This window comes from Nicotiana attenuata, chromosome 1, assembly GCF_001879085.1.
Source record: "Nicotiana attenuata strain UT chromosome 1, NIATTr2, whole genome shotgun sequence".
Lineage (NCBI taxonomy): Eukaryota > Viridiplantae > Streptophyta > Magnoliopsida > Solanales > Solanaceae > Nicotiana > Nicotiana attenuata.
In genome coordinates this window covers 78,997,150-79,014,686 of record NC_031989.1, presented here as the reverse complement: position 1 = coordinate 79,014,686, position 17,537 = coordinate 78,997,150, and the positions used below count along the sequence as shown (strand labels likewise).

General features: G+C 40.5%; 1 protein-coding gene across 3 annotated transcripts in view; it reads left to right on the top strand.

Moving 5' to 3' along the window:
• LOC109229319 (phospholipid--sterol O-acyltransferase) overlaps positions 16,540–17,537 on the top strand; it is a 17,685-nt gene continuing 16,687 nt past the window's right edge. For all 3 annotated transcript variants that reach the window (XR_002068545.1, XM_019394720.1, XM_019394729.1), the window contains exon 1: positions 16,540–16,907. Coding sequence is in view for 2 of the 3 variants with exons in the window: in XM_019394720.1 (XP_019250265.1) it covers positions 16,698–16,907 (210 nt within the window). In the remaining variant the exon portion in view is untranslated. The remainder of the gene's footprint in view (positions 16,908–17,537) is intronic.

The window sequence follows — 17,537 nt, the reverse complement described above, 5'->3', positions numbered from 1 at the left end:
CAACCCAAATTCTTTGGCTCAAATTATTAGTGCAAAAGAATCTATAAACCATATGTATTGATTCCATTGTATAGGGTTCATATTAATTGCTTCTATAATAGAGCGATACGTAAAAACAGACACAGATGAAAAACAAGACAGGTGGAAGTCAAGACTGGAGACAACAGTCTCGGTTGGCACCGGAAAGCCCCCTAAGGGAATGTTGCTCATGAAGACAAATGAATGCTGTCACCCGATAGTATTCAATGAAGAATATTCTGCAGTATTAAATACGTAGTACGTTATACAGAATATGGCATTCATAGCATGCTGTTACACATTCTTCAATGGCCCCCATAATTGTCATTTAAGAGGGATTTGATCCTAGGATCTTGTTCCCTAGGTGTCACTATAAATAAGGGTTTCAACAACCATTGTAAGGACAGGAATTTTCTAACAAACTTATGCTGCACATTATTCTAAGCTCAATAATACTTTAATTATTGTTCATTGGTTTACTGTTGCCTTCGGAAGCTCTACTCCCGGAACCAAGCTATCTGCAATCTTATCTCGATTTCAATGCTATGTCTTACATTTTTATTTAATTTATTTATTATTTTGGGATCAAATCGATTTGCTTATAAATTCAACTATACCGTTTTACGGGTAAACAGTTTGGCGCCCACCGTAGGGGCCTAGATAGTTGCGTAATTGGGTTGATGCTTGCATCTATTACTAACCTATTTAAATTATTTGTCTCTTAGCAAAAAAAAATTAAAAAAAGGCAGATAACGGTGTCAACAACACGCACTACGTAGAGGCCCAAAGAAATCAGCCTCAACATGAAGATTCGATCAGCAATACCCGCAACAAGGAGGGCGTAGCCACGCCAGTCGATGGCGGACAGTATCCACAGCACGTTCGAGAGGCAACTCCTCATGATGTTGAAGACGAGAACGTTGTGGAAACAACAAAAATCTTAAGGGAGCAACAAAGGGCTATTATGGGCCATCTCTCACGACAAGATCAGGTCATGATAGAGTTGAAGCAAGCGTTGTCGGGTGCCTCTAACAATGTAAATGGAAGAGGTCTAGTTCCTCCTAGTGCTCCTGCAAATCAAACAGCACAAAGGGTTGATAACAACACCCAGAGGGGTGAGGTAAATTTCGACAGAGCCGGGAGGAATGGCAGTGGATCCAGTAACAACAACGAGAATGATCCCTTAAAAATCTAACTTATGCGATTTATGAGGAAAATAAGCGCTCGAATGGATCAAATCCCGGGCGCACCACCAGTGTTGAAAGGACCGGACTCAAAGAAGTACACCAGTTTCCGTTCAAACTAAGCGCGACACTGGAGTTGATCCCGAAGCGGTTCAAAATGCCGGACGTGCCAAATATGATGAGACTTCGGAACCTCAGGAGCATATCACCACTTATACAACGATGGTGAAAGGAAACAACTTAGCTCCGCACGAAATTGAATCAGTATTGTTGAAGAAGTTCGGGGAGACCATCACAAAAGGGCCCTGATATGGTATTCACGTTAGCCCGAGCACCCAATAGATTCCTTCGAGATGCTCGCGGATTCCTTTATCAAGGCCCATGCCGGGCCAGAAAGATATAGGCCCAAATGGCCGACATATTTAGGATTGCGCAAGGAGATTTTGAATTGCTACGGAAGTTTGTGACCCGATTTCAGAAGGAAAGTATGCTGCTACCGGACGCGCGGGATGAATGGGCAGCTGAGGCATTTACTAAAGGGCTGAATCCGAGGAGTTCTGACGCTTCTTGGAAATTGAAAGAAAGAATGCTCGAATTCAGGCAACAACATGGGCAGATGTTCATAACCGCTACGAGTCGAAGATAAGAATTGAGGATGACCAGCTTTGTTTCCCGGCATCAACTAAGGGTCAGGACAGAGAAAAGAATAAGGAAAAGTTGAAGAATGATTTTGACGCAGACCGACGGTCTTCCAGAGGTCGATTTTTGCCCTACGAAAGGGCCGAAGGATAAGATAGAGGTTTTCGGTCGGCGGATAGGTTCGCTACCGATAGGAGAGCTGATCGCTGCCGGAATAACAGGTCGTTGCAAGACAAAGAGGTATCGGGCCCTCGGGACTCTACTTACCCCAGGCTGTCCGAATACAATTTTAACGTCAGTGTAGTGGAACTAGTGTCAACTATGAGGAACATTAAAGAAGTTTGGTTCCCAAGGCCAATAAGATCCGATCCCAGTCAAAGGGATCCTAATCTATGGTGCGAGTACCATGGGACTAATGGCCATCGGACAAGGGACTGTTTTCACCTGCGCGAGGAGATGGAGACATTGCTGAAGAACGACCATCTCAGAGAATTCTTAAGCGACCGGTCTAAGAACAACTACGGTCGCAACCGGGATAACACAGAACTCTCAAAAGTAGGAGAAGATCCCCCTCGTCTAACAATCAACATGATTTTCGAGGGGAACGAGATTAATGGTGTAACCTTTTCGGCAGCAAAAAAGACAAAGGTATCGGTGATCCATAGCACTCCGGGAAGTCGCCGAGGACAACATCACCTTCACGGAGGAAGACGCAAATGGACTCCTACTACCGTACAACGATGCCCTGGTAATCTCTCTTAATGTTTTAGATTTTAAAATTAAATGTGTTTTGGTGGACCTGGGAAGTTCAGCCAATATTATCCAATGGAGAGTGCTGGAACAAGCCAAGTTGACCGGAAGTATCATTCCGGCCACAAAGCTCCTCCCCGGGTTCAATTTAGCAAGCGTGACAATCTGAGGGGAGATTCTACTGCCTACGAATGTCGAAGGGGTAATAAAGACGGCCCTTTTTGAAGTAGTAGACCGCAATATGGGCTACAATATTATTCTTGGAAGACCATGGCTACACGAAATGAAGGTTGTGCCATCAACATACCATCAACTTTTGAAATTCCCAACTCCGGAGGAAATTAAACAAATAAGAGGAGACCAACCGGCATCAAGGGAGATGAACGCGATCTCAATTTCTAGTAGCGAAGGGAAGGAGCATGTGGCATAGCAATTACAGGAACCGACACTTGCTCCCGAGCTGAACGAAGTCAAAAAAGGGGAGGAGTCTTCGGAATCCTATTAGGTACCAAGATATTTCTAGGTACTAGAAAAAACGTACGCAACAAAGTCCACAGCTGAAGAACTCGAGCAAGTCGCATTGTTCAAAAAGTTCTTGGAGAGGAAGTTCCACTTAGGGGCAGGATTAAACCTCGAGCTCAAATCTAGATTTATAGAATTTCTTAAATTTAACATTGACTGTTTTGCGTGGTTGCAAGTGGATATGAAAGGTATCCCATCGGAGGTGGCCGTGCATAAGTTAAGCCTGAATCCTAACATCGCTCCAGTAAGGCAGAAGAAACGTCCTATTGCTGATGTCAGGAACAAATTTGTCAAAGAAGAGGTAACTCGATTGCTTGATATCAGTTCAATCCGGAGGTAACCTATCCTGACTTGCTAGCTAATGTAAAGGTAGTTCCAAAAAAGAATAATAACTTCATATGCGTGTAGATTATAAGGATCTGAATAAGGCGTGCCCAAAAGACTCGTTCCCATTGCCAAATATTGATCAAATGATTGATGTGACGGCCGGGCACGAGTTGATGAGTTTTCGATGCCTATTATGGATACAACCAAATCAAAATGAACCCGGAGGATCAGGAAAAAACTTCATTCATAACAAACTTTGGCACATATTGTTATAATGTGATGCCTTTCGGGCTTAAGAACGCCGGAGCCACTTATTAGAGGCTCATAAACAAAATGTTTGAAAAGCAAATAGGGAAAACGATGGAGGTTTATATAGATGACATGCTGGTTAAGTCTTTGAACGCAGGTGATCATCTGAAACACCTCCAAGAAACCTTTGACATCCTAAGGAAGCATAACATGAAGCTTAATCCCGAGAAATGTGCATTCGGAGTCAGCACCGGTAAGTTCTTAGGGTTCCTGGTGTCACAAAGGGGGATCAAAGTCAATCTCGATAAAATTAAAGCCATCGAAGACATTCCCGACCAGTAGTCAAATGTGAAAGAGGTTTAGAGGTTAATAGGAAGGCTAGCCGCTTTAAGCAAGTTCATTTCCCGGTCTTCAGAAAAGTGCCATCACTTCTTCTCACTTCTGAAGAAGAAGAAGAAGAACTTCGAATGAACTCCGGAATGCTAGCAGGCTCTGAAAGATTTGAAAAGGTATTTATCGAGCCCTCCATTACTATCGACACCGAAGGAAAGTGAACAGTTGCTGATTTACTTAGCGGTCTCGGAGGTAGCGGTAAGTGCCGTCTTATTCCGCGAGGATAAAGGTACGCAATCTCCTATTTATTACGTTAGTAAAATTTTAACGGGAGCGGAGACCCGCTACCCACATCTCGAAAAATTGGCCTTAGCTCTCGTAGTCGTAGCTCGAAAGCTTAGGCCTTATTTCCAATGTCACCTGATAGCCGTGGTGATAACCTTTTCCCTGCGGAATATCCTTCACAAACCTGAACTTTCATATCGACTAGCCAAGTGGGCGGTCAAAATGAGTGAATTTGACATAGAGTATAAACCTAGGACTGCGATCAAGTCACAAGTTTTGGCCGACTTTATGACCGATTTCAGTCTTGGACTGCTGCCTCTGGCCACCAAAGAAGTAGTGATGGTGTCGGAATCGACGTCGGGAGTCTAGACCTTGTTCACAGACGGAGCTTCCAATGTGAAAGAGTCCGGGATCGGTGTAGTACTAATAACGCCTTCGGGAGAAACCTTGAGGCATGCCGTAAGAACTGTTCCCTTGATTAACAATGAAGCAGAGTATGAGGCCTTGATTGCAGGACTCGAGTTGTGAATCCCAACTGGTAGTGAATCAGGTCTACGGTATCTTCGACACCAAAGAGGAACGCATGCAACAATATGTAATGAACGTCCAGGCTCTGCTTGCACGATTCAAGGAATGGTCAATAACCCATACTCCGAGGGAGGAAAATGCGGAAGCAGACGCGCTAGCCAATGGGCTCGTCTACGAAAATGAAGGGGTCAGACTCCGGTGCGGTCGTACAGCTTATGCATTCGCTATTGGATGTGGACGACTATTATGAAGTAAATGCAACCAATTTGGTCTGGGACTGGAGTAATAAGATTATTGACTGTCTCGATCATGGAAAACCACTCGACGATCCCAAGGCGTACCGGGCGCTACGCACTAAAGCAGTCTGATACTGCTTCAGGGGAGGTCAATTGTATAGAAGATCTTTCCAAGGCCCGTTGGCCCGGTGTTTAGGAGCCTCCGAAGCTAATTACGTTATGAGAGAAGTTCACAAAGGAATCTTTAGAAATTATTTGAGCGCGGATTCCTTGGTATTAAAATTAATTAGGGCAGGATACTACTGGCCCTGGATGGAACAAAACGCTAAGGCTTATGTTCGGAAATGCAATAAGTGTCAACGCCATGCAGTGTTGGTGCATCAACCGGCAGAGCTATTGCACTCAATTTTATCTCCCTAGCCATTCATGAAATGGGGATGGACATAGTCTTTCCGCTGTCGCTGACTCCTGGTAAGGTAAGATTTCTTTTGATTTTAACTGACTAATTTTCTAAGTGGATTGAAGAAGGTCCGTACTAGAAAATTTGTGAGCACGAGGTAATCGATTTCCTGTGGGAGAACATAATTTGCACGTTCGAGATACCAAGAGAGATAGCCTGCGACAACGGGCCATAATTTATAGGCGCAAATGTCACAAAATTGAAGACCTGAAAATCAAAAGAATCACATCATCGCCGTACCACCCGAGCCAAACGGACAGGCGGAATCAACGAACAAAGTAATCATTCAAAATCTCAAAAAGAGATTGGAAGCACCCAAAGGCAAATGGCCCGAAGAGCTATCGGGAATGCTATGGGCATACCGTAAAACGGCTAAATCAAGCACAGGGGAGACACCTTCGGCTAAATCAAGCACGACGGAGACACCTTTCTCTCTCGTATACGGAGCAGAAGCCCTGATCCCGGTGGAAGTAGGAGAACCTACCATGAGATACTTCCGGGCGAATGAAGAAGCAAACAAGGAAGCAGTATTTGTCATATTGGAGCTGCTCGACGGACGCAGGGACTTGGCATATAAAGATGGCGGCTCAAAAACAAAGAATGGAAAGATATTACAACCGAAGAGCCAATCTCCGTTTTTTCAAAGTGGGAGACTTGGTTTTAAGGAAAGTAAGTCAAAATACCCGAGAGCTCAACGCAGGAAAGCTGGGTCCAACGTGGGAAGGTCCTTACCGGGTTTCAGTTGTCACAGAAAAATGATCATACGAATTAGAAAATCAAGACGGAGTAAAATTGCCTAGTGGCACACCTCAAAAGACACTATTGCCGATGAGCACCGCCTATGCTGAAAGTATGTGCTGCACTCTTTTTTCCTTCGTCTAGTTTTTGTCCCAATTGGGTTTTTCTGGCAAGGTTTTTAACGAGGAAACAACGGAAAGCATACTACGGAGAAAGCAGATTCAGCAGAAGTAAGACCTTTAAAAGATAAGGCATGGAAACAATAAGACACTATGGGACGGCTAGATAGTCTTTTGCTCGATAGCAAAGTTCCTACCGGGAAATAAAGCTTGCTATCGAGCCAAAGGTTACCCGACCTTTCACGAGTGCAAGTCACTGAGGGGTGGTTAGGTAATCTTTGGTTCTATAGCAAAGTTCCTAATGGGAAGTGAAGCTTGCTATCGGACCAAAGATTATCCAACCATTCACTAGTGGGATCTTCAAAGAAGCAAGACTTCCAGTGTTCAAATTCGCATTCTTCGCATTTGAACACTGGGGGGAATGATACGAGAATACGGCAAGATGACCGCCTCATATACCGGGATTACAAAATCGGGGAACAAATATGTATCATCGGGATCGGGAACTGCGTGGCTAGCCCCGTAGAAACAAGTTGTACAAATTAGCCACAAGTAATGGCAATTTCTTTTTTAGCACAACGAATGCTTATGTACTTTTGAAAATGGAAGGAATAAAGTAATGTCCTTTTATCTTTATCTTGTTTCTTGTCCGAACGATGAATTAATGTTATCATTTGAAAGTTAATCAAGTACTTCAAATGCTAGTGCCGGAATGAACATGAGACGTCCTCTTCAAAAACATCGTAAACATTAGAGGGCCCTCTCTTAAGAAACCCTCACAGTAAAGGGTTGGTTTCGGAAGAATTCATGCCCGGGATCCAAATACTATCGGGGAAAAAACACACTCGAAACCTTGCATAACTCGACGCAAAAAGAAAAATTTGCGCAATACTTAAACGAAAAAGTACTTTTATATAATGAACATGCCAAGCAGCACAAGTACAAAAGTATGAAGTGGAAAACAAAAAGGAAAGAAAGCAGAAAAGCTAAATTACTGCATCTCCTGAACCCGGGGGGAGAAAAGCATTTGCGCCTCCTGGAAGTAGGTGGATCAGCTGCCGGCTCAAGATCTTGACCTTCATCACCATCCCATTCAAGTTCCTCCTTAGCTCCCAAAAACTCGGAACCGGAACCTGAAGAGTCAATCGCATCAGGTTGGACCGCGAGACCCATTCGGGCAGTTGACTCCAGCTCATGGGCCTTGGCAGTCTCGGCATCAGAGTCAATGACACCCGCTTTGGCCTTTTCCGAGGTTTTTCTCCTCATGCTATACATATGATATGTTTTTCAACAATGGGGGAAGCCGCTCGGTGCTGAAGTTCTTCCTTAAGCTGGTCAACCTCGCTCAAAAGGTTATTTCGCTCAGATCTAGCGGCCTGGAGGCTAACGTCAAGGTCACGGATAGTAGAGTTATAAACTTTATTATGCTCCATGTCCTTCCTACACCTCTCTTACATCCGGGCATGATTTTCCTCAAAAGCATCAGCCTCTTCAGTTTTGGAGTTCAAGGTTGCCTCCAAATTATTCAGTCTTTCAGTAGAGGCAACCTCGCGATCGACAACAGCAAGAGCATCATTTTGGACCTCGGCCCACTTTGCCTTGGCCTCTTCAAATTGTACCCTTAACAGGGCGGCCTCTTGGCTGAGGGTCACCACCTCTTGCTCGCTTTTCTGCAACCACGCCTCCAACTCAACGGCCTCGGCAATCTTGTGCTTCTAATGCAGGGAGGCGAGCAACAGTGTCATGCCCCAAACTTTAAGAGGCGTGGCCGGCACCCGGTGCCGTAATAGGTCCGAGCGTACCACTCTGTAACTGTAAACTATGGAGGGGTAACCCTCAACTTAGGCCGATGAGGCCATATTCTGAATCGTCTTAAAATAACGTCTCTCTCTTCTATGGGGTAAACATACCCAAAAGTTGATATATATAACTATGTAGGCCGATGAAGCCGCTATGAACATCTACTGATATAATAATATGCAGGACTCGTCTACACGCCTCCAGAGATAACTGGATTGTACCATGGTCGGGACAGGGCCTCGACCTACCCATCAAATCTGTATATATAAAATGGACTCCAAGGTCTAGACCTGGTAACTCCGAAGAAGTGGAGCTTACCAACCAAGCTGATGTTTGAATCTGTCTGCTGGGAGGGTCTGTCCAACTGCCAATGAGGACCTGCAGGCATGAAATGCAGCGTCCCTAGCAAAAGGGACGTTAGTACAAAATAATGTATCGAGTATGTAAGGCAACAAAATAACTGAAAGCTGAAACTGAACTGATAATATAATAACTGAAAGTAACTGGGAGTCGAAGATAATCTGAAGATATGCTTACCTGCTGATACTGACTCAACTCTCTCAATATAGTAAGTAAAATAGTTGTCCGGCCTTTTAAGGCTCGGTATGTGTAACTGCTCTACCGTAGTAGGCTCGTTCATAGGCGCTCGGCCATACTAGGCTTTGTATCTCGGCCATTTTGGGCTCGGCCAGTGTAGGCTCGGTATATAACGCACCATCTGATCAGAGGTTGCCCAATAGGGGCCTGCCCATCGATTATAGCTCGATGGTAGTGGAAATACTATAATATTGTATACACACACACACACACACTCTACTCTCTTGGCTGAAAGAAGATAAAACTAAACTGATTATGAAGTCCCGATAAGGGAGAATGTTGTAACTTATGAGACTAGGAAAATGTACATAAATTCAGGAATATGAACTTCTCTTTGTGTCTCGTTATCAAAAACATGTAGTTACTGGATCATGACAAAATGAAGGAAAGGTTTAGACTTAACATACCTTAACCTCGTTGAGTTCTTAATAGCTTCCAAGAAACTCTTCAAACAACCCAACTCAGTCTACAATACCATAAGGAGATTCAAAATTAGTGTTGAGTAAAGGCTAAGTCTGTAGCTTAAGCTAGTAGCTCGTTTATGTAAATTTGGGCAGCATCTCTCCTGTAACAAGAGCCTCCTCCGATACCATATACCAACAACAATGACCAGAGAAATCCAGCAATACAAAATTATCAATAACAAGACACCAAAAAACAACAACAAGTCACAAGTACTTCACGACAAACGGCAAGCTCCAATTGGAATTCGTATACCCCATATCACCCCTTATAGACTTCTTACTTTAACTCAATAGTATCATTAACATAATAATGAATCCATTCATCAATGATTCCAGCCTTATACCATATGCTTATAACAAAGAAAATAATCCACAACTCCAATTATCCTCAATTAGCAACTTTATTCACTAGTTCATATCTAGTCCATCCATCAATATCAAGATAACCTTAAGCACATGAAAGAACACGATATAATTACCTCCTACAGTGTATGAAAATCGAAATCCATATTATATTTATCATACAACATCCCAACACACTCCAATCACTTCATACCCAAAACGACAATTATAGTAGTGTTAAACACCCTGAAAATGTTACAAAGAACGATTAATCCACCATTTTGCCATTATGTGATGTTTCTCCATACAATTTCTCCTCCAAAACTCCATTAAACAACAGCAAAATAGACATCCCAAAAGCAACACGAAACAATCCACTACAAGTCGAATAACTCGAACTCACGGCTTCCGATCACCGCCCGCGAGTTCTAACTATTAGGAAACGAATTTATCAACATTCATTGGTATTTAAAGCTTAAATACAGAAATTAGACGTTTTTTAAAATATGAATTACCTTCAAAACTCAAACTACAAAGAAAAAGAGAGGCAATATAGCAATACTTACGTTGTAGGGATCGTTCTAGTGTTATCGCTTCATGATTTCGTACCCGGGATGTTAATATTCTTGGAAACCCTTATGGAGAGCTTGAGGATAAGTTTAGGGGTCTTATTCTGGTCGTGGTATGTGTAAAAGTGAAGAAAGAGACGACATAAGGCCTATATATATCCATTTTTGAAAAGTCAAAGAGGTGCTAGCTTGGCACCCTATTATTGGCTCTCTTCAGACGCTTATATCTTTTTATCCGGATGTCGTACAAACGAACGGTTAAGAGTGTTGGAAACTAAATTCAAAGACCTTCAATTTAGTATATAATATGTCCCAGAAAGACTTCATATAATACATGAAATGTATTGCTAAAATAGCTTCAGCGACCCACCTACTTGTCACCTATGCAGTCTGTGCAGTCTTGCAAAACTGCAAATATCTCTCTACTCCGATGTCGTATCGAAAAACGATTTAATGCGTTAGAAACTAAACTCATAGATATTCAATTTGATATATGGTTAATCCCATAATACCAAGTATGTTTGGAGAAAAGCTCTGCTACGTTTGACCTAATTTTCAGCACATTTATAAATGTAACTTGTGATGACCTTTGCCAACTTTTGTTCCACAACTCGCTTGACTTCAAAACGTAACACACGGCTATCATAAGCCTAAAATAAATCATAGAATAATCTCCTTATCATTTTAATAACCCTAGTCTCACCATAAATGGCATGTAATAACATTCCAAACTTATCGACTTTCGACGAAACTTATTTTTCTTCAATTTTTTTTGCTTCTAAGCCTTTCAACCCTCTTGGTACTTGTTATCAATGATATTAAATATTTTTAGCCCACAAGATAACATGATTAACTTACGTTATATACTTTCAAGGATGATCTCATTTCTGAGCTTACATCAATTGACTTACGACATACTTTTGCATACGAAACATGGGGTGTAATATCATTTCCCCCTTTGGAACATTCATCCTCGCATGTTGACTGATGAGTTTATCAGTCTCATAACCTATAACTCTTAGAAATACCTTACTGATGTCCTTTCCATCTAGTCAACTGTTCTGTGAATAAATCCAAAGGCTAGGGCATTCCCCCCTTTAGGCCTCTTTCTCACACCACGAATTATGGTCGAAATTCTTCCAATATCGTAACTGTTTCTACCTTCTTTCATGTAGCATGTACGGTTCTGACCTTGTATGTGCACCTTTGCGACTCTTATCTCCTTTTCTTTTTAGCTTTTAGCCAATCTCTAGGCCTCACTTTATGAAAATATACAGAGCTATGATAAGCTGTCCCTCTAGGCATGTATAGGTGTAGTGAAGTTCTTCGCTCCGTACTTGTCGAACTCACGACTATTGCTATATCTTGTTTCATAGCCTCGGTTAGTTATGCTTATGGATTTGCTACATCTAGGTAGGTCATACTTTACAATAATACTTACTTCAGTTTATTATTACCGAGGTTTGCTACCCAACTCCAGGTTACTCTCTCGCTGTTTATTCTATATGTATAAATCTAAGTCCTTTAATTCTTCCTCATTACTGTTCATCTTAAGAATGACGGCCTAATCTCATCTCATACTTTGGAACATTCATCCATCTATTGTTGATTCACCTTAATGTTGATCTATAATCTACCACTGATAACTTGAAACCTCTTACATAATACATTGTCACTAAGGCTCACGTCTCATAGGGGAATATCTGAAGTTATTTGCCTGATCCACCTAGGGACGATACTATACTTCAATAACCATATTTCATTGCATCCTAACGTGATTCATCTTATGGGGGTATTCTAATCTCATGTAATTCATGAAATCCCTTCTCTTTGAATAATTGCTCAATCAAAAGCCTAAATGTCATCCTCTTACCATTTATCACAATTACACCCTATTCTACTACCACGGCAACATTCCCTCTTTTCCAAATGCTCCTAGTCTTAAACTCCTCCAAGTTTATTCAGATTATACAAGGGTTTCTATAACTTACAGGAACCATCACCTCTCTTGTTTTGATGTGTTTATTCCCGAGGACTTACCTATTCCCGTCACCTTCTCACTTACCTTTTCTTATCCTTACTCCCGTCTACCTAAAACCTTGTCGCTCTACCATATTTTAGCTTGCGACCTACACATATCTGTTTATACTACTCGCAAACTTCCTTTAACTTGATAGCACCACAAATTTTCTTATGTTATTATGGGGCTCAAGCGAGATATCACACCATCTCTAGCTCTTCTTTACTCTCTTAACTAGCTTCGGTACCTGGAAACCATAGGCTAGAAGATATGCCGCTGACGATACAACTATCATTTATGGATACTGAATCACAACGCTTCTAACCCTCTATTTGAAGTTTGGACTATTCACAACCTTCTGCACTTGAGTATCTCTACCTTCTTTACCTTTCTTATCTTTAAATCTTGCATTGTATCTTCTGTCGCTTTCATAACCTTCCTTCCACATAGGTGGAATTCACGTCCACACCTTAAAGCCAACTATAGTACTTGCACCTCTGATGCATACACATTCCGGCGGGAGCTTCATAGTAACTTCTTATGAGGCTGGTATCTTCTAACTTGCTTTATTGTAAAGCCGTTATAGAATATGGCCGTTGTACTATCTCTTTTGTACCTCTAATATTTAGAGTGATTCTACAATGTTCTGAATCACGATTTCTATACTCATCGGGGTCTAATATTCAGACTCCTAATTCACTTAGCTAATGTAGCTCTTTAGTTTCCTCTTCTATCTCAGGCTTTAAGTAGACTTACTTTATCTTCTGATCTACGGCTCAGGGTAATAGTTATTACTTTAGCCCCTTGTGGACGCTATGGAACATCTATGATATAATCTTCTAGCAATTCAAGCTTTTGCCTATGACGTGGACTCAATTCTTTCTTTTAACTTATACTGGAGTCTCCTATAGCTGTATCATTGTCAACATATATGTTGTATGGATAACACTTCAAAATCTTAAGTGCGTTCATAATGTAACTAACTCTGGGTCATTGATCGAATAATTCCTTTCGTGCCTTCTCAGCTTTCTTTAAAAGTAAGCAACTACTTTTCCCGGTCGTTTTGCCACTTGTTGCATGAATACTTGGCTTATCTTGGTGCCGACACTTAATGGAATTTCATGCAACTCATATGATCTCGAATATTACTTTTGATTTTACTTCCTGTTCCTTAGTCACGACAAGTGCCACTTTGTTATAGAGTGCATACAATATTGTAGTGAGAATGTTGTTACAAGATCATTTCTTCTTTAGGTCACTATACTTATGTTGAAGCCTTCTTCCTTATTTCCTTAGCTAGTCTTTCGTTGTAGCTTTTAGGGAAGACCCTCTGGCTCTTGTAAAGTTGCGAGCTTATTACATTGTATACCCCACGAAATTTCTGATGTTCTTACTCGCCTATCATTATCCTTAGTTACTTACCTCCACGCCCTTGTGCTCGTAGGGTTGATTCTGAATTGAAATTTCAATTGTCTCCCTAGTGGAACTCTCTTTTATTTCCGTAACACTTATACGACAACTATAACTACTTCAACTCCTATCTGAATATTTCTCAAGGATTATGATGTCGTATCTGCGAGACTAAATATGCTGGGGTTCACTAGGTTTATATTGCATGATCTACTGATTTATCTGTATCCTCTTGTGTAGCCATAAATAGGCTCTTCCAGAATCAACTACTAACTACTCGTTGGTCCATTCTCATATCTATATTCCGCGTAATCTCTCTTGGGTTGTTTCCTTTGTCTTAACTTACCTCTCGTACTGGCTCCTTATGTATCAAGTGTTTATTCCCACTTAGTTATCAATCCTGGGAGGGTACCCTTAGCTTACCTCTCGCATTGGCTCTGTATCTTGTGCCACAACAGACAACAAGCAGCCTCCAAACTTGCCACTCAAAAATGTCCCATCAACATCAGTAATCTTTCTCATATGCGCGAATCTCTTAATGAAAGCTCCAACAGATAAAAAAAAAATATCAAAAATGCAATTTATCATCAACCTTCAAATTAACAATACTTCCTTCATTATAGGAAAACATAACATGGCGATACGCTTCTAAAAAAACATACCCCTCTTCCTGAGTACCCCTAATCATAGCCTTAGCTATTTCACCTACCTTCAAGCTCTTCCACTAAGTAAGATTTCGATTAAAATCTGCAAAAATAGCATCCTTCAAATCTAACGGGGATGGGCCTTTTCCATTAACATACCGTTCCCGGTAATATGCACCCAAAGTCTTCGACGACGCGTTAGGATGGCGACTTGATATGTGCTGGACCCCGCATGTGTGCTCGCCATGTACTTGGTAATATAAAGCCTATCAGAACTCTCATACTTTAAAGCACGTAACTTCCACGGGCAACTCACATCTCGACATGCCACTTAAGTTAATTTACTGCTACTCTTCCTCATACGAAACGTAAAATGCATTTTCACAGAAGCAATCTCCAACTATTTCATTAGATCCAATTTGTTGTCAAAATATTTCCCAAGGAAAAAACCTGTACCATCAGAGTGGCTGTGTTGTGTAGCTAACGAGTCCATTAAGCCTTCATCTCCAGCTGCCCGACTGAATATATCTGGGAGCTCTTTCGCTCCATCTGTATCTTCTGGACCGTACGATTTTATTTCATTGTCACCAAAATCATGCAAGTCTTCACTAAATCCACTGAAGCCATCTTTCACCATTCTTTCCTCCTCTACTTTTAAAATTGATGGCTGTGTTGGTGATGGTGGTGTAGCTGCGGCATTTGAACCTTGATGAGACCTTTCAACAGGAACTTCAGCCCCTTCTTCAAAGTCATTTTCAGCTACAAATATCTTCAAACAAGGCCTCATACCATCAATTGTAACATCAAGAAGGTACGATTGCAAATCATTGTCATTCTTAATGAAGGAAGGAGGAATCTTGTCCCTCTTTGGTGTAGAGCTAAGCATATATGTAATATTCAAATTCCTCGGGGAACATGTTAGTTTTTCACGTTTAATGATGACATCAACAAATTCGTCAAATGTATAATTGCTAGGTATAATTATAGGTACTGTAACCTTTGTATAGGAATTCTAATTCCAACTAGTTGACCCCTCAACTCATTCACCAAAATATAGACCGCATACTAATATATAATCTCCCATCAGTCTATTGTGAACCAGTGGTCTATTCTAACAGTGGTCTATTATACACTAGTGGTCGAACTGTGCAGAAACTTTTTGCAGAAACCCAAATTAACAATGACGAAAAAGATGAGATGAGAACACTTACCAGATGAAGGAGGTACACAATATACCACCTGGAACGAATTATCAATCCAATGTACCACCAATTTCTTCCCCAAATTTGATGGATCCGAAAAATCCCCAATTTTTCGATTTCTTCTAAGTAAATGATAAATCAAAATAATGAAGCATTGAGAGGAATGAGGAAGAAGGGAGACGACCTCTGTGTGTTGAATGCAAGAAAAACAAGGTGCAATGGAGGAATCAGCCGTGGGAAATAGGGATTGGGGCGGCAGATGAGGCGGGAAAGGATGGTTTTTTTTTTTTTTTTTTAAAATCTGGTAATATTACAATTATATAGGTTGGAGCCAAAGTATAATTACTGAAACTTTAGGGATAAAGACTGAACTTCCCCCTTCACTTTATAATTTCACTTAACCATTAATTAAACATGAAGGTCAATCCTACAATAATTAAAACCTGAAGATCACTTGGCCAATTCAAGTTTGAAAAGAGGCCACCTCGCCAACTACCCCTTGTCTCAAGTTAGAGGTATACTTTCTTGAAAATATTTTTGAAAAGCAAAAAAAGCCGCAAAGTGTATTGTGCTTAGGATTTTAACCTTGTGATCATGGGTAGCATTGGACAAGATTAGATGTAGTTTTTGTTATTGTTTTTTGTTTTTCCCGAATAAAAATTTTCTGGACATCAGCTCAAAGCTGGTTTTAAAAGTCAAAAGACTGGTTGAAAAGGAAAAAAGAAAAGGTCAAACATATATATATATATATCAGACTATTATTTATTCTAAATAGTCATTTGCAACTTACATGATTATATTTTTTATATCCGTGACTAGTTGCACTAAAAATATTCTTAATACTTGCAGTCTTGCACAATGATATTTTTCTAACTAGTCAACCATTATCATTATAGTACAACTTTGTTAACAAATCATTTCGTTCAAAATACACACACATGATTATTTTTATTATATACAATATACGTCAGTATTATACAAGTTAGCAACTTTTCGTGACTAATTTTTAAGACATTTAAAAAAACGTCAAACTATAGAATTATACTAATGTATAATACTTCTAATATAATTTTAAATATGATTATTTTATTCAGAAAAATCAACTTTTGAATTCATTTTTAGATGCAAAGAAAAAGGCAACATTGAAAAGTTTCCAACTCCCAACGGCAAAAGTCAGTCTCTGGCCCCAAACTTTCCAATTTTCCAGACACCTGTGGTTGTTTTCATGTGAAAAAACGGAAAACAAATTCTCTTCTAAACAATGAGAGGAGGACACGTGTGCATCGTCGTCAGTTTCCTCCTCCTCCTAGCTTCCGTTAGCGGGGAGTTCGCTGGCGATTACTCGAAGCTGTCGGGAATTATCATCCCGGGGTTCGCGTCCACCCAACTGAGAGCATGGTCAATATTGGACTGCCCTTATTCTCCTCTCGATTTCAATCCTCTCGATTTAGTCTGGCTTGACACCACCAAAGTAAGTAATCAAAAGTTCTAGACATTGTGTTGCTTTAATTGGTTGTGTGGAGATAATGATATTGTTCACTGTTAATTTATGCAAGCTTAGTATTTGAGTTTCACTTTGTAAAAAGTTTATAAGTACTCCGTACAATCGGAAGTTTCATGCATTAAGTAAAAGGATTTAAGTTTTACACACTGTGAGTGTTAAAAATTTCATACGATCAGTGTGATTTTACCTGCTGTTATAGGAGGTTACTTACCATTTGTTGTAGGTTATCAATCAATGCTTAGGTAATAACTTTACCTGCAATTACCTTTTTATGTGACCTGATAATTGTTATACTATTGGTGCATAGAACTTAAACTCAATAAAAATATTGATCAATGCACATTTAGTTAAGAACATAACACTATAGAAGCAAATAATTCTTAAAGGTAATACCAATTAAATTGGGATTGATATTTAGGGTGTGTTTGGTATGAAGGAAAATGTTTCCTGAAAAAAAAGGAGTGGGTTTCTTTCTTATTTTTGGTTTTTGGTTAGTAAGCAGAAAATATTGTCCCTAAAGTGTTTATATATAATCTAGCCAAACACTATTTTGGGGGGGGGGGGGGTGGGGGGGGTATGGGTAGAAGAAAATAAGCA